The sequence below is a fragment of the Spermophilus citellus genome (assembly GCF_964194105.1).
Source record: "Spermophilus citellus genome assembly, chromosome: 1".
Lineage (NCBI taxonomy): Eukaryota > Metazoa > Chordata > Mammalia > Rodentia > Sciuridae > Spermophilus > Spermophilus citellus.
Genome location: NC_138182.1, coordinates 249284090 through 249310811, shown reverse-complemented (window position 1 = coordinate 249310811; position 26722 = coordinate 249284090). Strand labels below are relative to the sequence as shown.

At 33.7% G+C, this 26722-nt stretch overlaps 1 protein-coding gene across 1 annotated transcript in view; it reads right to left on the bottom strand.

The window, feature by feature from the left end:
• Positions 1-20534: 20534 nt before the first annotated feature.
• Positions 20535-26722, bottom strand: part of EMB (embigin) — a gene marked incomplete at its 5' end in the record, with an annotated part of 55270 nt that continues 49082 nt past the window's right edge. The window contains 1 exon segment of the mRNA XM_081294995.1: positions 20535-26220. Coding sequence (XP_081151121.1) covers positions 26203-26220 — 18 coding nt within the window. The 3' untranslated portion in view covers positions 20535-26202.

The window sequence follows — 26722 nt, the reverse complement described above, 5'->3', positions numbered from 1 at the left end:
GATGATAATTTGATAAAGTTCTCCTAAAGAATCTTCAAACTACCATTTGGAGAATTATCGTATGTTTTTTTTTTTTTTTTTTTAATTTGGTGAGAAGAGAATGAAAGGGAAATACAATGACTTTTTTGTGCTTCAGCCTGAATTGTACAATTTTTGACTCAGCATGGTATGAACTAACATTATGTATTTCAGAATTCTAGAAATATGCTGATCTCACACTACTTTGGTGTATTCAAATATGGGTATGTTATGGACAGGACTAGAATTTTCCCTCAACAGATGTATGTGTTCCTAGTCATTGGTGTGGTTGATGGTCACTCAGCTATGTCAGTCATGGGGCGGGGGGGGGGGGAGGGGTCGAGATGCAGTGTCAAATCAACATGGACATCGGGAGCTGGTGAGAAACTAGCTGATGAAAAACCGGAGTCAACATTCAACAAACTCCGGCAACATTCAGCAAGCTCAAGCTCATTTATTTTTGGAATGCATACAGCTGTTATAGGGTTCAGGTAAGGCATGCCAGCCAATCACACATAAGCACCTTAACTTATATAAGCCAATCATCTAATGCCTAATGTAACCGCACTATGAGGAAGCACTAAATATTTCTGTCGTGATGGAAGGCAGTCTGGAAGGGTCTTTGTCCCTAAAGGAGGGGGGCTTTATGAGTTGGGGGGTTACATGTCCTGAAGCACTTGACTCTCGGTTTCCTGACTTGGTTGTCTGGTAGCTTGACAATGCTGACCACAAGCACTGAGGATGCGGTTTCACTGATGGCTCACTAGAGCAGAGCACCCCATCCTACAAGTGTTCCTGTCAGGCCTGTACAAGCATAGGTTTTCCTGCACTCTGAGCTGCTTGTAGCTACTAGCTGTGAACGGAAAGTTATTCCAACAAATAGATATTCTCAGAGTCAGGTATGCTGGAAAGAAATCGGTACTAAGGAAGAATATGAGCCTCAAGAGGTGCCCTGCAGGCTGAGAAGTGTAGACATCTATGTTGTCTCTGTGGGTTTCACAACTTGGCCTGCACACTTAGTCAGGAACTGTGATTTTCCCGTTGGTGAAGGAACCTTGGATGAGGACAGGCAGTGGGCCTGGTAAAAAACTACAGGGTAGTGCTACAACAGTGCAATATTAGAAAATTTTTTCCTATGCAGCATTCTCCTCCCAGTGCCGTCAAGTCTTGAGTGAAAACTTGACAAATGTTCTCTGTGTTAGGAGAACTTAAAGGAAAGGCATGATTCCACATCTTAGGATGAAGGCAGTCAGAGAGAACATAAAAGCCCCTTCCAAAACTCAGGGCTGGACTCATCCTGGGTGTAACTATACCCCAAAGAGTGGCAATTAACCTGGACAATATAGCTGAGGCAGCAACATCATAGGATAATAAGAAGGTCAGAGGGGCACCTTCATGGGACTTAACATTTAAAAGCCAGGACTCTAAAACATTTTTAAGAATTGGTAAAATGGAGAATTTGAGAAGGTATTCATTTCTGCAGAAAAGTCAATGATAAGTCATTCTTTTTTTTAATATTTATATCTTAATTTAGTTGGACACATATCTTTATTTTATTTTTATGTGGTGCTGAGGATCAAACCCAGTGCCTCATGCATGCATGCTAGGTGTGCACTCTACCACTGAGCCACAACACCAGCCCAATGGGAAGTAATTCTATTTTAAAGAAGGCTGCCAACATAAAGGTCCCTTTCTATACTCCTTTGAATTTATTCCAGAGATTATTCAGTAAAATATAATAAAAAATAAAGCATTTTTCACATTGTGTTAAGAATTATTGTTCATCTTTCTACCCAGCACTAGCCTATAAACTCTTTCAAGGCAGGAACTACTTCATATAGATAGATCGATAGATAGATAGAGATAGAGACATACATTATATATAATATGTTTATGTAATATATATAAAATATAAGCTACCATATAATATATTTTAGTATATAGATATATATGTGTGTATATATATATATATATATATATATATATATATATATATATATATAGGCTAAAATATATTTACTTCTGAGTAAAGTAAGACTGCAATAAATATTTAGAAAGCAAAAAATGAATCATTTAAATAGCATTAAAAGAAATTCTCATAATTTGAATAAAATAATATACCCAAAATATATCTTAATGATGTTAATTGAATCTTAAGTGATGCTAAGAATTGTGTACAAACAAAACCTTAAAAATTGAGCAAGGAAAATTTCAATATGTTTTTATTGCTAAAACACTTGGGTGTTGTATTAGAAGAAGAGGTTAAGTGAAGTGAAAAGAATACTCTGTAGGATTCAAGAATTTCTTCCCCACATTTTTGCAATTCCTATTCTGTATTTCAAAGTCATAAAACTGGAATTTGGGGTGGAGAGTAGCCTGGGGAAGAAATGTGGGAATAAAAAAGGCCTTTTCCCTCAGCACAGTTGTGACCTAATTCCAAGAAAACAAGCTAGATACAAATTATGATCTCTATAAATATCTTAATTTCCCCAAATTTAAGTTCTTAGGATTTCTAAGCAAAGAAAAGCAAAGACTGGCTGATGCTCAACTTTCTCCCTCACTACATAATGGTTAGCAACAGCCTTGCCAGATATGACTTACCAAACTCTACCACATCCTATTTTATATGTGTAGTGTAAAATGAAAATTGATAGAAAATAAACACATAAGTTAGTTCTTATTTATGATCTCAGTGGTTCAAAGATCATAAAATAAAGCATTTTGCCATAGCTCCCAGGAATTTGCAAAAATTCAGCTGCATCACATTTCATTTGTTTGGGATCATTCTTTTTGAGTCAGTCCAAAGCAGGGGCATTCAGCTCTTATCTTTTAATAACTATCATTTGAACTGAAAAGCTTCTAGCCTAAGCTCAATCCTATGGTTGATGATTGCTTTTCAGAAATATATTATTACATTAATTGGAGCCCATTTAGTCTGTGTGCACAATGGTAGGGAGACAGATACAAAGGAATTAGTACTTTGGCAAATTGATATGATTAAAACAGAAATGTTAAGAGTGGCAGATGAATTTCACATGGTCTAGAGTCTGACTAAGAGCCAAAAATTAGATAATGCTGTTCTCAACACAATGAAGCATCTGCCATTTATTTCTACAACTGACTTTAATGGGTAAGTTTGGGGATCAATGAGCTCAAACTGTATTTTCATTGTGAATTGTTAAGCTCAGAATAACACCATAGAAAATAGCAAGGCACTGCTTAAGTGTAAGAATAGATAACTCAAGTTTCATGACAGAAGACTAATTTTTTAATTGTAGTTTGACCTCTATATAAGTAGATATGCAGAGTCTTGTCATCTCTTTGTGTACTTCTATAACGTTGAAAAAACAACCTTCAGGAGTGTGATGTTAGCAAAGTGGAAAAATAGGAGGTCACTACCTTCATCACCCCCCAAAAAAACACCAAACTAAAAATGATACATGGCCCTAAATACTTCCATGGGTAATGTAAAATGTAGGTAAGAAATTGCATCACCCCAAACAATCACAAAACCAAGAGTGATCACATTGAAATAATCAGGAAAAGCAATTTCACTTTATCCACATTACCTTTCCACAAAACTGGTAGAGCTCAGGATCAAGGGAAATTGTCTTGCCTATGATATCTACTAAGAAAAAAAAATTCAAATAAATAAAATCAGAAATAATGGTGGAGAAATGATATTTGACACCAATAGAAATCAGTCTCTAATGGATCATAAAAGACTACTATTATAGATAACATGTGAACAAATTGGATAACTTGGAAGAAATGGAAGAATCATTGAATTCACAAGAAATTAATTTTAAAACTATGGGTAAATTGCAGAAAGATCAGTAGAGCTAAGGGAGCAGGGGGTGGGGGAGTGGAGGGGGAGTAGAGATACTAAAGACTTAATTAAAACAAGATATATTCCATGCTTTTATATAATGTCAAAATGGATTCTACTGTCCTGTATAATTATAAAGAACAAATAAGGAGCTGGGGATATAGCTCAGTTAGTAGAGTGTTTGCCTCACATCAACAAGGCCTGGGTTCAATCCCCAGCACCACCAAATAAATAAATAAATAAATGGAGCTGGAAGAAGGAGGAGAAGGAGGTGGATGTTTGGGGAAGAGAAAGAAGGAGAAGGAGAAACCTGAACCTACTGATAGTAAACAAGGATATTAAATCAGTAGTTCAAACCTCTCTCCCTCCCAAGAAAGTAAAGTCCAAACCAGATGCCTTCACTAGTAAATTCCAGTAAATATTTAAAAATTAACAAAATCCTTTATAAACTCTTACAAAAAAGAAAACAAAACTGAAGGACAAAGAACATTTCCAAATTCATTTTGTGAGGCTAAAATTACCCTGATATCAAAATCAAAGATACCATAAGAAATCTATAGGACAATATCCATGGTAAACCCAGATGCAAAATCATCAGGAAAAAAGCTAGCAAACCAGATGAAAGAGCAGAATTAAAAAGGTTTATGTATCATGATCAGTGAGTTTCATCCCTGTGATGCAAGATGGCTCAACATGTGAAAATCAATTAGCATTATATTCATTAACATAATGAAAAATAACAATCACATGATCATCGTAATAGATGCAGAAAATAATTTTACAAAATTAACACCTTTCATGATTAAAACTCTTTACAAACCTGGTATAAAAGGAATGGATCTCAACACAGTTAAGGCCACACATGAAACCCACAGCCAACACATCATACCCAATGGTAAAAAAAAAAAAAAAAGAATCACTTTTTCTAAAAGATCAGGATTCCCAAGACAAGCAACTTTACTATCATCATTTCTATTCAACATAATACTGGAAGTCCTAGAAAGAGCAATTAGGTAAGTAAAAGAAATAAAAAATAGAAAATTAGAAAGGAAGAGGTAAAATTATCTGCTTTCAAATAATATAATCTGACACATTTTTTAAAAACCTAAAACCCCACAAACACACACATATACACACAGTTAGAATTAATAAATGAATTCAGTAGTTTCAAGGTTTAATATTAATACAAAATAGCAATTCATTTCTATGCATTAACAACAGAAAAACTAAAAAAGAAGTCAAGAAAGTAATTCCATTTCAGGTAGCAACAGAAAGAATAAGATAGAAATAAATTTAACCAATGATGTGAAGGTATATACACTAAAACCACAAAACGTTGATGAACAAAATTGAAGAAGATACAAATGAATGGAAAGCCATCATGTTCATGAGTTGGAAGAATTAATATTATTAAAATGTCCATCCTATCTGTAACAATCTACAGAGTCAATGGAATACCTATTAAAATCTCAATGATATTTTCCACAGAAATAGAAAAAAAATCTAAAATTCTTATGAAAAACAAAAGGTTCTGAATAGCCAAAGCAATCCAGAGCAAGAGGACTACACTTACAATCATCATACCATCTGATTTCAAACTATGCTACAAAGAATCAAGAGTATGGTTCCACCATAAAACCAGACATCAAGCCCAATGGACAAGAATAGACAGACCAGAAATAAAACCTAGTTAAGTGATCTACAATGAAGATGCCAAGAATATGCAGTACAGAATGATTAGTCTCGTTAATAAATGCTGAGAAAAAACTGGGTATTCACATGCAGAAAAATGAAACTGGAACCTCACCCCATACCATACATGAATCAACTGAAAATGAATCAATTAAAGACTTAAATATAAGACCTGAAACTGTGAAACTCATAGAAATAGCTCTTGGCATTGGCATTGACAATTATTACCTAGACATGACACCAAAAGCACAGAAAATAACAGTTAAGAAATAAACAAATGGAACTACATCATACTAAAAATCTTCTGGACTCCAAAGCAAACAACCACTAGTGTGAAAAGACCATTCCTGGAATGGGAGAAAATATTTGCAAACTATATATCTGATAATGAGATTGTCTCTAAATGAATAAGAAATTCCTACAACAACTTCTTCTTCTTCTTCTTATTATTATTATTATTATTATTATTATTATTATTATTATTATTATTTTAAAACTAAAATAGGTGAAAGCCTTGGATGGACATTTCTCTGAAGAAGACATACAGGAGGTTGTAAGATGGCAGACCAAAGAGAGGCAGCATTCTGTGTTGCTCTGTGATCCAGATCTCACCTAGTGGGAATACTGAATCTCTGAGAGTGTTAGAGGACCCCTATACAGCTACTCTCTGCATAAATCACCAGCACTGTGACCCCGTGCAGGGTTCTGGGCCTCAGTGTTCCAGCAGGACCCAAAGCCCGAAGTTCCAGTTTACGCAAGACACATCAAGTGCTTTAGCAGAATTACCTATCAACACATCTCCAGACAGCAGAGACTTTGCTCTGCTCCCATGCAGATCACAACAGCACAACACCATTGCTCAGAGCCCCCAACCTCACCAGACACTCCAGAACTGGAAACAGAGTGACTCCATCTTGGAAAAACTTCCTCAGTATTTTATGGTGGGCGTGGCTATCAGATCAGATCACCATTTGAGCAGGTACCTGATTTCCAATTCCTCCCCCTCTACAACAGCATTAACTTGGCACAGTGGCCACCCAACACAAGAACAGCTCTCAGTTGGACAGGATTGCAGTGGGAACAGGGCGCCGCCCACCTGGTGTGAGCCTGCCAGTGAGAGTTCCCACAGTTGGGAGCTGATAAATAAGAGAGGGGAGAGGACTAAAGTCTGGAGCATAACAGAGAGATCAGGATTTGGAAAAGCTCCAGGCAAGAGATGGAAACGATACAGGGGGCTCAAGTCAGATGAGTGGTCACAAAAAAAGACCCCATGAGGCACTATTTCCCTGCTGGGATTGGTGTGCGACACTCCCCACTTCCAGGCACTTCACACCAGGTCCAATCTTCACATCCTGGTTACCTACACCTTCTGGAGGGCAGAGACACCTACTGCATGAGACAACCCCACCAACTGGATGATAGGAGAAAGAAAGGATCTCTAAGAGTATTTTTTCTCTTCTTTCTCTTCTATCCTTCTATCCTCTAGCCCTCACATCCACAACATATGTAAAATCAAGAACTTTGCACAAAATAGGACTTTGAGGACTGAGTCACCTGAATAATATAATATAGAGGAATTGCATAAGCTCTTTTATTTCTCCCTTTTTTCCTTTTTTTCTCTTTTTTATTTCTTTTTTTTCCTTTTTTTCTCTTTCGTCTTCCTTCACCCTACAAATTATACTTTTTTAACATCTTGTATTTTTCTAAAAACATGTGTGTTTGTTTTATGTACAAACGAGGGTCTTAGAAGAATCTTCCCATGTAATTGTCTACCCCAAATTACCTCCTATGTATTCTCCTGTTACTTACCCTCTTCACTAGATTTCTCCTTCATGTTTCCTAAGATATATTAACTATAAATGCTCACATCTTCTCCCCTCAACATATTACCCTACTCCTGACCCCTAGTTCATTGTCTACCACCAGAAACTATAAACCTTTTTATGAAACTACTGATTATATTTTAAGTAATAATTGAATCCAGCATTTCTGGACATTGAGATTAAACTTTAAATGTCTTAATAACAATAATCTGTTCATAAGTGATGTATTGTTGAAATTGGGATCTGTTAACATTGTCCTTTCCCACAAAGGAGAGATCTTGGAACTCTACAAAAGCACTATAAATCTATAGGTTAAAAACAATAATACACCATCCACCAAGCTGGAAAGGAAGACACATGAGCAACATGAATAGACAAGGGAAAAAAGTACCACAAACAAATCAAGACAACACATCATTAGAAGAATTGGCAGCTACCGCAGAAAAAAATTACAAAGAAAGATTTCAGGGTATACATGGTTAAAATGTTTTGGGATCTCAAAGAAGACATAAGAGAACAAATACAGGCAGTGAAAGATCACTTCGAATATGGGCTACATAAACAAATTCAAGAAGCAAAATATCACCTCAACAGGGAGATAGAGGTTCTACCAAAAAACAAAACAGAAATCCTTGAAATTAAAGAAATAATAAACCAAATTAAAAACTCAAATGAAAACATCACCAACAGAATAGACCATTTAGAATATAGGACATCAGACAAAGAAGACCAAATAAATCATCTTGAAAAGAACATAGACCACACAGCAAAAATACAAAACCAAGAGCAGAACATTCAAGAAATATGGGATAGCATAAAAAGACCAAATATAAGAGTTATTGAGATAGAGGAAGGCATAGAGGTCCAAACCAAAGGAATGAACAATTTATTCAATGAATTTAAAATCGGAAAACTTTCCAAACTTGAAGAATGAATTGAAAATCCAAATTCAAGAAGTCTACAGAATGCCAAATGTAGAAAATCACAACAGACCCACACCAAGGCACATTATAATGTCCAACATACAGAATAAGGAGAGAATTTTAAAAGCCACAAGAGAAAGGAATCAGATTACATATAAGGGAAAACCAATTAGGTTAACGGCAGATTTTTCAACACAGACTCTGAAAGTTAGAAGATCCTGGAACAACATATATCAAGCTCTGAAAGATAATGGGTGCCAACCAAGAATCTTGTATCCAGCAAAATTAAGCTTTAGATTTGAAGATGAAATTAAAAACCTTCCACAATAAGCAAAAGTTAAAATAATTTATAGCTAGAAAACTACAGCACAAAACATCCTTAGCAAAATATTTCATGAAGAAGAAAGGAAAAACAGTAATGAAAATCAGCAGAGGGAGAAAAACTAATCAAAGAGGAAAAACTAATCAAAGAGGAAAAGCAATTCAAGTAAAATAATAAAAATAAACAAATATGGCTGGAAATGCAAACCATGACTCAATAGTAACCCTAAATGTTAATGGCTTAAACTCACCAATCAAAAAATCTAGCAGACTGGATTTAAAAAAAGACCAAACAATAATCTGCCTCCAGAAGACTCATCTGATAGGAAAAGACATACACAGACTGAAGGTGAAAGGTTGAGAAAAATCATACCACTCACATGGACTGCAGAAGCAAGCAGGGGTTTCCATACTCATTTCAAATAAAGTAGACTTCAAGCCAAGGTTAATCAAAAAGATTAAAGATGGACATTGCATACTGCTCAAGGGAACCATACACCATTACATACTGCTCATTACATACTGCTCAAGGGAACCATAACAAGACATAACAATCATAAATATATATGCCACTAACAATGGTGCAACTCTGTTCATCAAACAAACTCTTCTCAAGTTCAAGAGTCAAATTGACCACAACACAATAATCTTGGGGGACTTTAACACACCTGTGTCACCACTAGATAGATCTTCCAAACAAAAGTTGAATAAAAAAACTATAGAACTCAATAACACAATTAATAACTTAGACTTAACTGACATATATAGAATATTTCACACTGCATCAAGCAGATACACTTTCTTCTCAGCAGCCATGGATCATTCTCTAAAATAGACCATATACTATGCCACAAAGCAACTCTTAGCAAATACAAAAAAGTAGAGATACTATCATGTATTTTATCAGATCATAATGGAATAAAATTGGAAATCAATGACAAAATAAAAAATTAAAATGTCTCTATCACCTGGAGACTAAGCAATATGCTACTGAATGAACAATGGGTCACAGAAGACAAGAAATATGGGATAGTATAAAAAGACCAAATATAAGAGTTATTGGGATAGAGGAAGGCATAGAGGAGATTAAAAAATTCCTAGAGGTAAATAAGGACATAGACACAACATATCAAAATCTCTGGGAAACTATGAAAGCAGTACTAAAAGGAAAATTCATTGCATGGAGTTCATTCCTTAAAAGAAGAAAAAGTAAACAAATAAATGACCTCACACTACATCTCAAATCCCTAGAAAAAGAAGAACAAACCAGCAGCAAAAGCAGTATAAGGCAATAAATAATTAAAATTAGAGCTGAAATCAATGAAATTAAAACAAAAGAAACAATTGAAAAAATTGACAAAACAAAAAGTTGTTGGTTCTTTGAAAAAATAAATAAAATTGACAGACCCTTAGCCTGCTAACAAAGAGAAGGAAAGGGAGAACTCAAATTACCAGCATAAGTGATGAAAAAGGTAATATCACAACAGACACTACAAAAATACATAGGATAATTAGAAATTATTTTGAAATCTTATACTCCAAAAAAAATACAAGACATTGAAGGCATTGACAAATTTCTTGCCAAGACTGAGTCAGGAAGATATACACAATTTAAACATACCAATATCAAGTGAGGAAATAGAAGAAGCCATCAGAAGCTTACCAACCAAGAAAAGCCCAGGACTGGATGGAAACACAACCAAGTTCTACAAGACCTTTACAGGAGAACTAATACCAATATTCTTCTATTTATTTCAAGAAATAGAAAAAGAGTCAGTAATTCTAAATTCATTTTATGAGGCCAAAATCACTCTGATCCCAAAACCAAGCAAAGACACATCAAAGAAAGAAAACTTCAGATCAATATCTCTAATGAACATAGATGCAAAAATTCTCAATAAAATTCTGGCAAATCAAATACAAAAACATATCAGAAAGATTGTGTAACATAATCAAGTGGGATTCATCCCAGGGATGCAAGGTTGGTTCAACATACGGAAATCAATAAATGTAATTCATCACATCAATAGACTTAACAATAAGAATCATATGATCATCTCAATAGATACAGAAAAAGCATTTAACAGAATACAGCACCCCTTTATTTTCAAAATACTGGAAAAACTAGGGATAACAGGAACATATCTCAACATCTACGTTAAGCCTCAGGCCAACATAATTCTAAAACAGAGAAAAATTGAAGGCATTCCTCCTAAAAACTGGAACAAGACGAGGACGCCCTCTTTCACCACTTCTATTCAACATAGTTCTTGAAACACTGGCCATAGCAATCAGACAGATGAAAGAAATCAAAGGGATATGTATAGGAAAAGAAGAATTTAAATTAGCACTATTTGCTGATGATATTATTCTATATCTAGAAGACCCCCAAAAAAACCAACTCCACCAGAAAACTTTTAGAACTAGTAAATGAATTCAGCAAAGTAGCAGGATATAAAATCAACACCCATAGATCAAAGGCATTTCTGTATATCAGTGACAAAGCCTCTGAGAAGGAAATGAGGAAAAACACTCCATTCACCATAACCACATAAAAAATAAGATACTTGGGAGTCAACTTAACAAAAGAAGTGAAAGATCTATACAATGCAAATTATAGAACCTTAAAGAGAGAAATCAAAGAAGACCTTAGAAGATGGAAAGATCTGCCTTGCTCTTGGATAGGCAGAATTAATATTATCAAAATGACCATGCTACTAAAAGCACTATATAGAGTTAATGCAATTCCAATCAAAATCCCAATGGCATTCCTCATAGAAATAGAAAAAGCAATCATGAAATTCATCTGGAAAAATAAGAGACCCAGAATAGCTAAAGCAATCCTTATCAGGAAGAGTGATGCAGGTGGCATCGGTACCCCAGGCCTTAAACTATACTACAGAGCAATAGTAACAAAAACAGCATGGTATTGGCACCAAAATAGACTGGTAGACCAATGGTACAGAATAGAGGACACAGAAACTAACCCACAAAATTACAATTATCTTATAATAGACAAAGGTGCCAAAAACATGCATTGGAGAACAGATAGCACTTTCAACAAATGGTGCTGGGAAAACTGAAAATTCATGTGCAACAAAATGAAATTAAACCCATATCTCTCACCATGCACAAAAGTTAACTCAAAATGGATCAAGGACCTAGGAATTAAACCAGAGACTCTGTGTGTCTAATAGAAGAAAAAGTAGGCCCTAATCTTCATCATGTCGGATTAGGCCACAACTTCCTTAATAAGACTCCTATAGTGCAAGAATTAAAACCAAAAATCAATAAATGGGATGGAATCAAACTAAAAAGTTTTTTATCAGCAAAAGAAACAATCTATGAGGTTAACAGAAAGCCTACATCCTGGGAGTAAATCTTTACCCCTCACACATCAGATAGAGCACAATCTCTAGAGAACTCAAAAAGCTAAGCACCGAAAAAACAAATAACCCAATCAACAAATGGGCCAAGGACATGAACAGACACTTCTCGGAAAAGGATATACAATCAATCAACAAATATATGAAAATATGTTCATCATCTCTAGCAATCAGAGAATTTCAAATCAAAACTACTCTAAGATATCATCTCACTCCAGTCAGAATGGCAGCTATTATGAAGACAAACAACAATAAGTGTTGGCAAGAATGTGGGGAAAAAGATAAACTCATACATTATTGGTGGGACTATAAATTGGTGCAGCCAATATGGAAAGCAGAATGGAGATTCCTTGGAAATCTGGGAATGGAACCACCATTTGATCCAGCTATCCCTCTCCTCGGACTATACCCAAAGACTTAAAAACAGCATACTACAGGACACAGCCACATCAATGTTTATAGCAGCACAGTTCACAATAGCTAAACTGTGGAGCCAACCTATGTGCTCTTCAGTAGAAGAATGGATAAAAAAAATGTGGCATATATACACAATGGAATTTTACTCAACAATAAAAGAGAATAAAATCATAGCATTTGCAAGTAAATGGATGGTGTTGGAGAAGATAATGCTAAGTGAAGTTAGCCAATCCCAAAAAAACAAATGCTGAATGTTTTCTCTGATATAAGGAGGCTGACTCATAGTGGGGTGAGGAGGGGAACATGGGAGGAATAGATGAATACTAGATAGGGAAAAGGGGAGGGAGGGAAAGGGAGAAGGCAGAATTAGCAAGGATGGTGGAATGTGATGGACATCATTATCCAAAGTACATGTATGAAGACATGAATTGGGTGTCAACCTACTTTATATAAAAACAGAGATATGAAAAGTTGTGGTATATATGTGTAATAAGAATTGCAATGCATTCTGCTGTTGTGTATTTAAAAAAATAAAAACAATTTTAAAAAAAGACATACAATTGGCTAACATATATAAAAATCTATATTACTTCACCAATCATCAGTAAAATGCAAATTATCTTACAAACCTGTTAGGATAACTTATCAAAAAGAAGATGTGGAAAAGTTGTATATTTTATACGCTGACAATGGGAATGGAAACTCGTGCAGGGCCATGGAAAGTGATGTGAAGGGTTCTCAGAAAATTGAAAATAGAGCTACCATCTGATCTAGTAATTCCACTTCTAAACATATATCCAAAAGACCTAAAATCAAAGTCTGAAAATGAAGTCTGTATTCCTATGTTGGTTGCAGCATTATTCACAGAAGCCAAGATATGGAAATAAACTATCCATCCAAGATGAATGGATAAAGAATAATGGCAAATGTGTACAATGGAATATTATTTAGCTTTTAAAAAGAAGGAAATCCCACAATATACAAGAACATAGATAATTATATTATGCTAAGTGAGATAGCCAGTTGTAGAAGGACAAACACTATGATTCCACACTATGATTCTAATACATAGTCAATCTCTCAGAAATAGAGAGCATATGGTGGTTGCTAAAAATTGGTGTGAGGGGATGGAAGCTTGCTGTTAAAGAATATAAAGTTTCAGGTTGGTCAAATGAATAAATCCTCGTGGCGCATGCCTGTAATCCCAGCAGCTCAGGAGGCTGAGGCAGGAGGATTACGAGTTCAAAGCCAGCCTCAGCAAAAGTGAGGTGCTAAGCACCTCAGTGACACCCTGTCCCCCCAAAAAAATACAAAATAGGCCGGGAGATGTGGCCCAGTTGTCAAGTGCTCCTGAATTAATTTTTTTTTTTTAAAGATGAGTAAGTCCTAACAACCTGCTGTAAACATTGTACCTATACTTAACAGCACTGCATTGTGCACTTAAATTTTGGTTAAGGAGATATAAGGCTAAGTGTCTCTACCACAACAAAAACTGAATAAAACTTTTTTTAAAAATAAACTTTGGTTTCTCTTTACATAACAGCTATTTTATAATGTTTTAAATTACTCTATTTTATATTTAGGCTTAAGGTTTTTCTTGGCCCAACACAGGAAATTGTGGAGAATAACAAAGAACAGAATTAGAGTATATTTTAATAAGTATTTTTAGAATCTCAGAAGAAGTTTTAAAAGCATAGAAAAAAATATTGCATGGAATTTTAATGTTGTAATAGAATACACAACAGGCTGGTTCATGGTGTTACCAGGCAGATAGTGTCTCATGAGCACATCCTGTTTAATGCTATATCTAGCCACAACTCTCTCCTGCTTCTACAAACCATTGTGAACTCTGATTGATCACTCTTGTCTTCTGCTCTACATTGTAGCTACAATAAAGGAGCAGAATACCTATTCAAAGAGCATACATATGAGAAAATACAGTTAGGATAGGGATATGATTATTTGCTCTGATGTTTTTGTATATATAGAGATATCTTTGTAAATGTGCAAGATTTTTATTAAACTTTGATAATATCTTTACTTCAGAAATAAAATAACATTTTTCAGTATAGAATATCTATTGTAGCAATGGTTAAATGCAATGAAAGATCTAATATAATTTTCCTTTCTTACACAACTACAATAATACAGAATAAAGATACTTACACATAGATTACCTTTATCAAGTTTATATATAAATGTTGTCAATCATTCAATGGAAAGGAGGGATTTTTAAATGCATTGTAATTTAAATAGGAATAAAAAATTTTTTTTGCAAAGTCTGGTAAGACATTATAATCTGAGCACAAGTTATACCTAACCCTATACTTTGCTTTTTACCAATGGTTTTAGCTCATCTTTTAGATTGACTTTCTTCTACCTGAATCAATAATAAATAAGTAGAATTCTAAACCATATTCTTGTCTAATATAGTACTAGTCATCTAATGCTTAGATGATATGATTTTTTTTTGAGAAAATGATAATCGTCTCAGGAAGTTCCAAAGCTAGAGCAGAGACCCATTCCTACTAATTCAGTTTCCTCCTATGACATGAGCTTATGCCTTAAGTTATTATAGTATCATCTCCAAAGAAGGAAATTGACATTGATATAACATGTGTATATAGTTCTGTTTTGTGTCACATATGTAGATTCATATAATGACCAAGAAAGAAACGTAACCCATCTCCACAAGTATTTCCCTATTACTACCTCTTTATAGTCTTCTTCACTTCCACTTGCCCCTAGAATTCCCTACCTTGGCAACTACTAATTTGTTCTTAATCTCTACAATTTCATCATTTGGGAGATGTCATATAAATGGAGTCACATCTCTTGAGATGTGCTTTTTTTTTTAAGCTCAGCATAATGTCTTTGAAATCCATCCAAGTGGTTTCAAGTATCAATAGTTTGTTCCTTTTATTGCTGAGTAATATTACATGCTGCAGGTGTATATGTTAATCACCTTTCTGTTACTTTAAGAAATACCTTAAGAAATTAACTTACAAATAGGAAAAGTTTTTTTTTTTTTTTTGCCTCACAGTTTTAGAGGTTTTGATTTATGATTGATTGGCCCTGCCACTTTGGGCCTGTGGCCAGGCAGTACATCACGGCAGGAGAATATGGAAAAAAAAATTCATCTTGTAACTGGGAATGAAAGAGAAAGAGGAGAAATCAAGAGTCCCAACATTTCCTTCAAGGGCAGAGGTTTTGACTGGAAGACCTCCCGGAGTCCCAATCTCTTATTAAAGTTTCTCCCACCTCCCAATAGTAATAAGTTGAGAACTGAGTCCTCTATCTCATGGGCCTTTGGAGAACAAATAAAATCCAAGCTGTAGCAGTATAGTACAGTTGTTTAAATATTTACCTATTTAAGATGTTTGTTTCTGGTTTTAAACTATTATAACTAAAGATGCTGTAACAACCATGGACACTTTTTCTGTGTGAATATTAGTTTTTATTTCTCTGAGATAAATGCTGAGAAGTAAGATTGTTCGATCATATCCCAAGTGCATGTTTATATTTTAAGAAATTTCAATATCAATTTCCATAGTGTCTATGTATTTCTACAAACAATGTATGAGATATATGATTTCTGTGCATCCACACCCAGCATTTGGGTATTTTCAGTATTTTTATTTTTGTTATGCTCATACATATATAGTGATATCAAAGGCTTGGATGTTGAATGACTTTGCCTATGTTTCTTTGTCATGTTCAAATGGTCCTCAGCTTACAATGATATGATGCCCAGATAAACTCATTCTAAGTTGAAGGTATAATCAAGTGAAAATGCATTAAATTTATCTAAACTACCAATAACTATAACTTAATCTAGCCTACTTTAAATGTGCTCAGAACACATACATTAAGCCTACAGTTGGATGAAAAAAAATCTTAACACAAGGCATATTTTTAATAAAGTTTTTAATATCACAGATAACTTATTGGAAACATTATGTATACTGCAGAACATCAGTCATTTACCCTCGTGATACATGGCTGACTAGGAGCTATGGCTAGGTGCTGCTTTGCAGCATCAAGAGAATATTATACCATGTGTCACTGGCCCCAGAAAAGATCAAAACTCAAATTCAAAGCAAAGTTTCTACTGAATGTGTATAACTTTGGAATTATTATAAAGCCAAAAATCATAAGCCCATGGCTATGGGTATAGTTCATAGTTCATTGGTAGTGTATGTGCCTAGCATGTGTGAGACCCTGAATTCCATCCTCAGCACCAAAAAAAAAAAAGAAAAGAAAAGAAAAAAGAAAAAAAGAAATAAAAGGAAGAAAGAAAAAGAAAGAAAACTAATAACATCAAGCAATCATTAGTTGGGAGGACCATCTGCAGCTGTAGAGCTACTCAATTACTTTTTGCATATTTCAAGATCTATGGTGGTTTTCGTGGTCATTGTGTGGACCATTTTATCTAAATTGCCTAATTTATGTGTCAGAATTGTTTATACTATTTATTATCCTTTTGATATATCTAGGGTCTACAATGATATTGCTTTTTACATTTCTGGTATTGTTAATTTGTCTTTTTTCCCCCTTTGTAGTCTTGCTGGAGGTTTGCCAATTTTATTCATCTTTTCAAAAATTAAAAAAAAAACTAGGATTTTGTCTCATTGATTTTCTCCATTTTTTGGTTTCAATTTCATTGATTTCTGTTCTTGTCTTCATTATCCTCTTTGTTTTGCTTTCTGCTGCAGCCCAAGACAATAAGAAAGTATCATACTGCAAATTACTGACTTGGAAAATAAGACTAAATGCTTTAGATTTATTTGTTCTTTTTTCTAGTTTCTTGGAGTAGGAGCTTAGGGTGATTTGAGACTTTTTCACTTTTCTAACATAAAATTTTAATGCTCCAAGTGTCCCTCAAAGCACTGCTTTTGCTAAGTCACAGATTTTGATATATTTTTCTTTCTGAACAATGTGCATTTTAGATTTGCCTTAAAACTTATTTAACTCGAGAATTATTTACAAACATGTTAACATCCAAGTGGGGGAAAATTTTCCCATTATTTTTTTTTATTACTCATTCTAGTTTGATTCCATTTTGGTCAGAAAAACATACTCTATAATTTCAGTGTTGAGAGAGGACTGTTGAGGTCTCCAACTAATTGTAGATTTGTCTATTTAGTTCTCTAAGTTTTTGCTGCTAGGTGTATCACATTGCAAGTTGGTTGTCTGGTTTATATTTTCTTGCTGGGTTAACACTTTTATTATGTGTGGTGTAATGTCCTTTGTTGTTCCTGGTAGTTTTTTTCTTTTACTCTGACTCCCATTTCATCTGATATTAATACAGTCACTTCTGCTTTCTTTTGGTTAAAGTCTATTTGGCATATATTTCCATCTTTTCATTTTCAGTTTACCTATATTGTCACATTTAAATTGTTTCTTATGGGCAACATATAGTTGGTTTATTCTAAATCTATTCTGCCAATCTCTGCCTTATTGGCATAGAAGTCTATTTAGACTTACAAAAAAATATTTTTTAATTTATATATGACAGTGGGATGCATTACAATTCTTATTACATATATAAAGCACAATTTTTCATATCTCTGGTTGTATACACGGCATATTGACACCAATTCATGTCTTCATACATGTACTTTGTATAATGTATAGTGATCATCACATTCCACCATCATTAATAACCCCATGCCCCCTTCCTTCCCCTCCAGCCCCTCTGCCCTATCTAGAGTTCATCTCTCCCCATGCTCCTGCTCCCTATCCTACTATGAATCAGCCTCCTTATATCAAATAAAACATTTGGCATTTAATTTTTTGGGATTGACTAACTTCACTTAGCATTATCTTCTCTACCTCCAGCCATTTACCTGCAAACGTAGACTTACAAAATTATTGGTGCTATTAGGGCCTAACCCTGACATTTTCTTTTTCTGTTTATTGTTTTTCCTGTTATGTTTTCCCCTGAACTTCTGTGGAGTCATCATAACATGTTTTAGAATTTCACTTTGATTTATCTGTAATGATTTTACCACATCTCTTTTATAGCTTTCTTTAGTGGTAGCTCTCGGTATTACACAATTTTATGTATAATTTATTACAATTTACTATTGCTGACACTTTACAATTTGAAGTGAAGTATAGAAAACTTACCTTCTTTCATGTCCCTTTGCATCCTCACTCAATACTAAATATTCATAATATTAAATATTTCCTTTACATTACATTATATTGGCAACCAGATCAATATTGTCATTCTTTGCCTTAAGAGTCAAACATAAGAAAAATCAGAAAAGGAGATGCTGTGTTTATTGATAATTTTATTCTTTTCATTGTTACTTCTTCCTTCCTGATGTTCCAAAATTCCTTTTTTTTTTATCATTCCCTTTCTCTTTGGAGAATTTCTTTAGCCATTCTTTTGAAGTGAGTCTGCTGGTGACAAGGATTTTTATTGTCCTTCATTGAGAATGTCTTGATTTCCAAATGCATTACTAAGAATTATTTCACCAGATGCAGAATTTTACTGGCAGTAAGAGCATCTGACTAATGCTGTGACACTTTTCTAGGTTCTATGTCTCTGATGAGAGTACGCTGCCATTCAACTTGCTTTTCTCCACTAATTGATAAGGTATTGTTTCTGTATTGCTGCTCTCAGGATTATCTCGTCTCTAGTTTTCACAATTGTGATGATGGTGTACCTTGGCAAGGATTTTATTGAATGCACTCTGCTTGGGGTTTTCTCACTTTCTTGACTCTATAGGTATTTGTTAAATTTGGGGAGTCACAAAGTCCAGGTTCCTGCCAGGCATGGTGACACATTCCTGTAGTGCCAGCTACCCAAGAGGCTGAGACACAGGATCACTTGAGCCCAGAAATTCAACACCAATCAACCCATGCCAAATATCAAGACTTCATTTCAAAAACAAAAAACAAAAACAAAAGTTCAGGTACCACACTCTGCCTCCATTGACAATATAGAAGAAGGGTATATAGCTCTTCTAGGGCAAAAGCAGAAGTTCAGAATTTTCAGTAAGAATGAGAGGAGTTTCTCATTATCAGGGATGAAAAATTTTAGCTCCCATTCCCAACTCTTCACTCAGCATTTGCTGCTGAGGGTAGGTTTGGGGCAACACTAGTAATGTTTGGCTCATGTCAGAATCATTGTTTGTTTTGTAAGGCCTAACATTGTTATCTGCACTTAATGGAATAGGAAAAAACATATCTACTCCAAATTTCAGAGGATGACCTTCTAACCATGGTTTTTAATCTAATTTCTGCAAAATACTATTGCTCACTTCCTTCAAATTGGCCACATGTTTTAGAACACAGATACTTCTTTGTTAACCATTGGTAATTTAAATATATATTTGTTTTATTAAAGTAAGAGTCAAATATAATACATAATAAGATATTCTAATATTCTCAATATTTTTCTCCTTTAACTATTAGAATCATTAAAATGCACTAATTAGAATATTGATTCTTTTTGTAGCAGTAGACATTTTAATAGAATACAAAATTAACCATAATTTTTGCTCAATCAATCCAAAATGGTACTGAAAAGTTGAAAAAAAAAATACCCAGGACCATGAGCAAATTTATTCTATGCATCAATTTCATTTTAAATGTTCATTTTTATCAAAGTCATGGTTGCCATTTAAATTTTAAAAAAATATAGTTTAGTACATTTTGAAAATTGCTTTCTGACTAGCTTTCAATTTGATGTGTCAAACAAAATGCAGTTTCAGTGGCTGGGGCTGCAGCTCAGTAGCGAAGTACTTGCCTAACACCTGTAAGGCAGTGGGTTTGATCCTTAGCACCACATAAAAAATAAACAAATAAAATAAAGGCATGCTGTCCATCTACAACTACAAAAATAAATAAATAAAATTTAAAAAAAAAACAGAGTTTCAGCTTTGGTGAACTTTTGTGTTAGGCTTGAAAAAAGATAAATTGTCTAATAAAACTTTAAGTTTCTTATGAGTACATACAAAGAAAAAAATGTTTTCTATTAACATTCATTTATAGATACTAACAATGTAAAGTTTGAAAGTATATTTCCAATATTTAAATTTTTAATTCACAAAATTTATTTCCTTGAGTTTAACTGTATATTAGATACATGCTGGGTTATGCAAATGCAACACAAAAAATTTTATAATATTCTTATACATATATTTTCTGTACTATTTACACAATACAGAAAGGCATTGATGAGAATTTACACATGGGCTAATAAAAGAAATCATTACAATTATTAGGAAATATGTCATAATAAGTCAATGGTCCTTGACTTAAATAAGATTAAAGTTTATGGTCAAATTTTAACTTAAAAGGTACAAAAACAGTTAATATAATCATATTTTGTGCTATTCATTTTACAGTATTAAATAATATTACAGTTAATTCCATATGTAATAAATCTAATATTTTCATTTATTTATGAAACTTTAGAAAAAATAATTTGTGATAAATAATTTTCTGAATTAAATTAAAAATTGCATAGCAAAATTAATTTTCATGAACAACATTTTAAAACATATTAGATAACACACCAAAATAATATGTAGATTTTAACCAGTACTCTAAACAGGTTTCCCTCACATTTTCCCATGGGGTAATGAAAGAGTAAGAAATATAGATGTTATAGGTTAGTCGTGGAATTAAAAGAAATTTTGACAATGCTATTCACAGGAAAATATTGTAATAAAGGCATAACGGGGCATGCCTGATTCACCTAAAACCCCAGACATTATTATAATGATGAATTAATCAGAGGATACACATATCCAAATAACTGTCCAGTTCATCCCATAAGCTAGCAAAAAACAAGATTTTATTTGCCATTTTCTCTTTTAACTTGTGAATCATACTTTTAATGCCAATAAATCTGAGTCATATCACATACTTGCACAAAGTATTAATGAAACTTTAAGCTTAGTAGATGGTCTCACTATAGGCACTTCTCCACAGTGACATTCATCTGACATTTATTAAAAATGACTATTTTCAGCATTACCTAATTGGCTATCCTCTGAAAGTTAATTTCTGTTAATCATTCAAACTTGCTGCAGATGTTACCACTGTGTCTATGGTAGAACATCCATAAAATACTCAGTTCCTCCCTGTAGGCTAAAAGTGTGACCACCAGGTTCATTTTCTGTCTTTTGTCTCGGTGATTCTATAATTAACATCTTCTTTCATTTTCAGTGTTGTGAAAAATTTTATGGTCACACTCACCACTCACAAGTAGAATTAGAAAAAGTGTTAAAACAAATTAAGGTATTTTGATTCCCCAGCACCAATGGAGAGACACAGGATGCCAAAGCATGGGTTCCCTATATCTTGAGAGAAAGATTATGGAATTTATGATATAATTGGCCAGCCAGAAGAGTGAATTTCAAAAATCACAGAAAGATAATACATAATAACCTTATTTTCTAAGAAGTGTGTAACTAGCAGGTAGAGTTGCTCCACAAGGTAGATAAGCCTAAGGCTTCTGAAGCACTTGGGATTTCAGTCCCAATTCTAAACATGACAGGCAGGATGACTTGAGGCACTTACTCCATCTCTCTGAGCCTAAGTTCCCTCATCTATAAATATAAAATAGCAGGAAATAACTGTTTAGGATGATGTGGAGAATTAAATGATATAAAATATTCCAAAGCATTTTGCATGGTGCCTATCACACACTATGCACTCAATAAATGTCAGTTGTTGTTATTAAATAATGTAATATTCCTTAATGAAGAACTCAGTTGGCAAAAAGGCATATAACTGACTTTCCAGATGGAGTGCAAAGACATCTCTAAGTGTGGTATGAAAGAAGTGCACATAGTGCCAGTTTTCTTTTTCTGTATGATAGGATAAATTCGCAGTTAATCAAAATCAAAGTAGACATGTATAAATATGTATGATTTAAGATTCCAAAATAATTGAATCATTCCTCTATTTCTCATTCACTTCATAAATATTTATTCAGAGCACCAACAAGTAGGTCACTGTCTTTTAATTAATACTGGAACACATTCTTGAAGTCATTCCTATCTAAAGTTGAGTATCGCTAATGTGAAGTAAGTCCCCAATTCCGTGTATAGATTTGTTCAGTTACAGAAGATTCATTTTCCTACCAAGAAGTAGAGCAGATACTCAGTAAATCATTTTGCATAAACCTATTTAAGTGCCTCAAAGATAAGGACCCAGTGCATAGGCAAGCAGAACTGACAATTTTTCCTTTTGATGAATTTGATGAAAGGTATGCTTTCAAGTATCCAAATTAAAATGTTTTTTAAAAAAATTGTTTCTTTTAAAATTAAAGTCTGAAGTGAATTCTGAGAATAAGGTATCAGAAGACACTGTCAGGACAGGGACAGTGGAATGAGATTAGTGAAGTGGACACAACTATCAACTCTCCAGGGAACCATACAAAAGAATATAATTACTGAAATTCTTTACATTTAAAGTCAACACATTAACTTACAAAATAAAAGAAAAAATGGGCTTACCTGTGTACTGTCCATGAAACATGGAGGACAATAGGAACTTAAGTTAAAAACAATACTTTCTGTATAATAGTTTAGGCAAGTTATATGATTGTTTTCCCCTGTTAAAATATTTTTTAAATTCTGATTTGTCACCATTTAAATTGTTTCTCTAAAATAAGCACAAATTTACAAAAGTTGATTTAATTTTTTTTTTAGTTATAGATGGACACAATGCCTTTATTTATTTATTTTTGTGGGGCTGAGGATCAAACCCAGTGTCTCACATGTGCCTGGCAAGTGCTCTACCACTAAGCCATAAGCCCAGCCCAAAACTTGATTTTTATTAATAAATTTATCCATTCAAAACACATTTTCATGACATCCTTAACATATGTTCATTGTGGTAGATACAGGGCATAAAAATAAAAGGCAAAATCCAGGAAAGAGTCCAGCAAATATATTTTATAATACAGGGCAATAAATGCAGAGAAGTTTGTGCACCTAAGTACATGTCTCACTGGGTATGAGAACTACCCAAAGTCATAAGATCAGCATAAAATTATGACAGGTAGTCTTGAGCTAGTGGATTAGGGAAAGACATCAGGGAGAGCATTCTGGGCTCAATCTCTATGTATAAAAGCTACTTCAAGACATTGGAGAGAGATCAGCAATTTGGTGAACTGCAATATTAAGAAACGGCAATGGTGAGCCTGTAGCAATTTGGCCTGGAACCTATCAGGTGAAGTTCAAAAGTGAGATTTGTATTTAAGAAAGAGGATCAAGCAGCAGCACAAAAGATGGGTTGATAGAAGATGAGACTGGGGAACAAAAATCAGCTGGTGAAGGTGGGATGGGGGAGGCAATGGGATGGATTAATGAGGTATTAAGGTAAAAGAAATGGAGATTCATGACCCATAAGTAAAGAAGAAGAAAGGAGCACAATCAATTTTAGAATTGGGCCTACATAAGTAATGCTAGGGAAAACAGACTGCAAAAGGAAAAGATATGCATTTTCATATAAACTGTATGTGAAAATATCTGGGAATTCTATGACATCATTAAATCCACTTATTATTCTGAAAATCCCCATGAGCTGGAAAGAATCACAAAATTTCCCTAGGTGTCTAATATATAAAGCTGGAGTGGTTTCTCTGCTTCAGCTTTTCTTCTGCTTAGTATCTGTAGTCCATTGACAATTGGACGTTCTTCATTATTCCATTTATCTTTTCCATGAGGTGAGGTAATGGAATCATTTCATTTTTAATAAACAGTGCTAAAGCAATTTTCCAGAGCCCTCCAGAGAGACTCTGAAAAGCCAAACATCAACTTAAATGTTGGAGTACCTTTTCTGCCTAAAGTTATTAAAATAACTTGTCTTTGCTAGAAAAAGTAAATGGTAAGCATTGCCACTTAAAAGCAATGCCACTTAAAATTTCAATTTCCTAGATAAATGTTTCAGATCATTTAACCTTAGGGCACCAATTTTCATTTTTTTTTCTTGAAATCTATTTTAACCTAAACAGTTGGTGGTGTCAAAATAGAAGCATGTATATGCAAAAGAGCTACACTGATTTGGTGTTGTACACAGCTAGTCACAGGTATACCAATTTGAATTGGACTTACTCAAATAACAGTTTTGATTAATTTTTCACTGAATTCAAGTTGTTTGGATTAAACTAACTGCCATGATATCACCCAAGATAATTTTTTCAAATTAATAATGAATTAAATCAAAACAAATGAATGGCTCTAAGACCAATAAAATGAATTTGGCCACAAAGCAGTGTATTCCAGTTTGATAAAATTTATATGTCTACTCAACCTGTTTTATGACAAAAGACTGCACTGCTGCAGCAATAAAGTAATGAGCAGTTTCCAAGTGCTTACTTTATGTGTATTACTTATGCTATTAATATTGGTAAACATTAGATAAGATACCATATAATTTTCACTATTAGAATCTTATAATTTTCTTAACCAATATGCATGGTGCAAGTTTCTATAAAATATTTCTTTTCAAATCACTGAATTTTCTTCCCTAAGTTTTAACCCTTTAATCACCAAGAAATGTGAATTTTTAACATAGTCCCAAGCTCTTCCCTCTTTGCTTCTAATTGTTCTTAACCCTGCTGCCCGATAAGCAGCAGGACCCCAGGTCCTTAAGTATCAAGAGCAACCAATCTAGTATGAGGCATAATTTCCATATTTCATTTAAAGCCATTGATCACTTTTCCTATCCATTTAGATTTCATTTCATTTAGTTATAGCGACCTTAGAGAATACTTCAGTTATATGTGCAATAAAAACTATTTTTTTCAAGATAAGTCTAAGGCATTTGCAACAACATAGAAGTACTTTAGTACTTTCAGATTTCAGTCTAAGGAATTATTATCATAAAGCATCAATTGTGTATTTTTACATATTTAACCAGTCATAAATTCTAAGAAACTACATAACAAATAAAAGATACTAGGAAACCATGAACCACAGATGAATTACAGATAGTCACAGTGTTGCATTATGACTATATAGTTCTGCAACTTAAAACATGAATACCAGGAGGTGTACCTGAAAAAGTTCAAATCCCATGGCGGGGAGAAGGGGATTCTACTTATAAAGACTAAGCAGATCTTTGGTTTGGTGTAGGAAAGCAATGGAAATGAGTGGATTAAGATTAGGAGGATTTGCTTTTGTAGTGACAACACTTTGGGACAAGCAAATGGTTTTATTTCCTTGCTTTAAACCATCATTTATGGATTAAAAGTATATATTTCTTCTACAAATTGTAGGATAACCATCATTAGCAAAAGCACAAAGTATTCATTTCCAAAGAAGACACATTATTTTACAGTATCACAGAAGGAAGAACTTTACATCAAAATTGTTACAAATACTTCACATACAGAGAAAGATTTGGGAAAAAAAATAACTTTTTTAGACAAATGGCAAAGGCTTTCTCTTTAATAAATTCTTTGGTTTTAAACAGGTCTTAAGTGACATTTGTTCAATAAACTATTAACTGATTTTGCCGGTGACTGTTCTGTGTGTCGGTTATGGAGCAGGCTGTAATTCATTATCTTGGGTTACAACTCATAGAACATGTTTGAAACAATTTACCTTGCTTTAACGTAAAAACAATAACAAAATAAAAATATATCTTTAGATATGAGATAGCACATTTTGTTTATGAAGCTACTACTTTGTGTGTTGCATAAACTTTTTATCTTTTAAAAAAATAAAAACTCTGATGGTCTTAAAAGAAAGGATAAACCAAGATGAAATACAAACTCTGCACACATCTTCCCATGACCCCTGACATGATCTTTCCATTTATTGGTTCCCAGATTCCTGCATTAAAAAAAATAATAAAACATAATTAATGTCCTCATTATTCTATAATAACTATCACTTTAGCAAAACAAAAATACTGGGAAACAGGGGTAACCTACTACCAAAGTGAGGAGCTCTGCTGTTGATGAATTAAGAAAATTTTAACTCAATAAAAAAATCAGCAATTATGAATTAATTCACAGCACTAAATATATGGGAATATATGAAAATAAAATGATAGAATAATACAGAAAACTTGAGAGAAAGAAAACGTTATGTGAAAAATTGTAAAAAGAAACTAGCCCAAGGTGATAAAAAAACAATACATAGAGAGTGCAATTGATTTACTTTTAGATTGGTTGCTACCTATTTTCTGGTGGGGAGAAGGATGCTATTAAGTTTTATATAACTATATATCTTCTTCTATAATAGTATAACAAGCATATTCAAGCACACTGTCAATCACTATGTCTGTTTTGAAACTCAAAAGAAACTGGATTAATAGCCTGTGTATATTGGA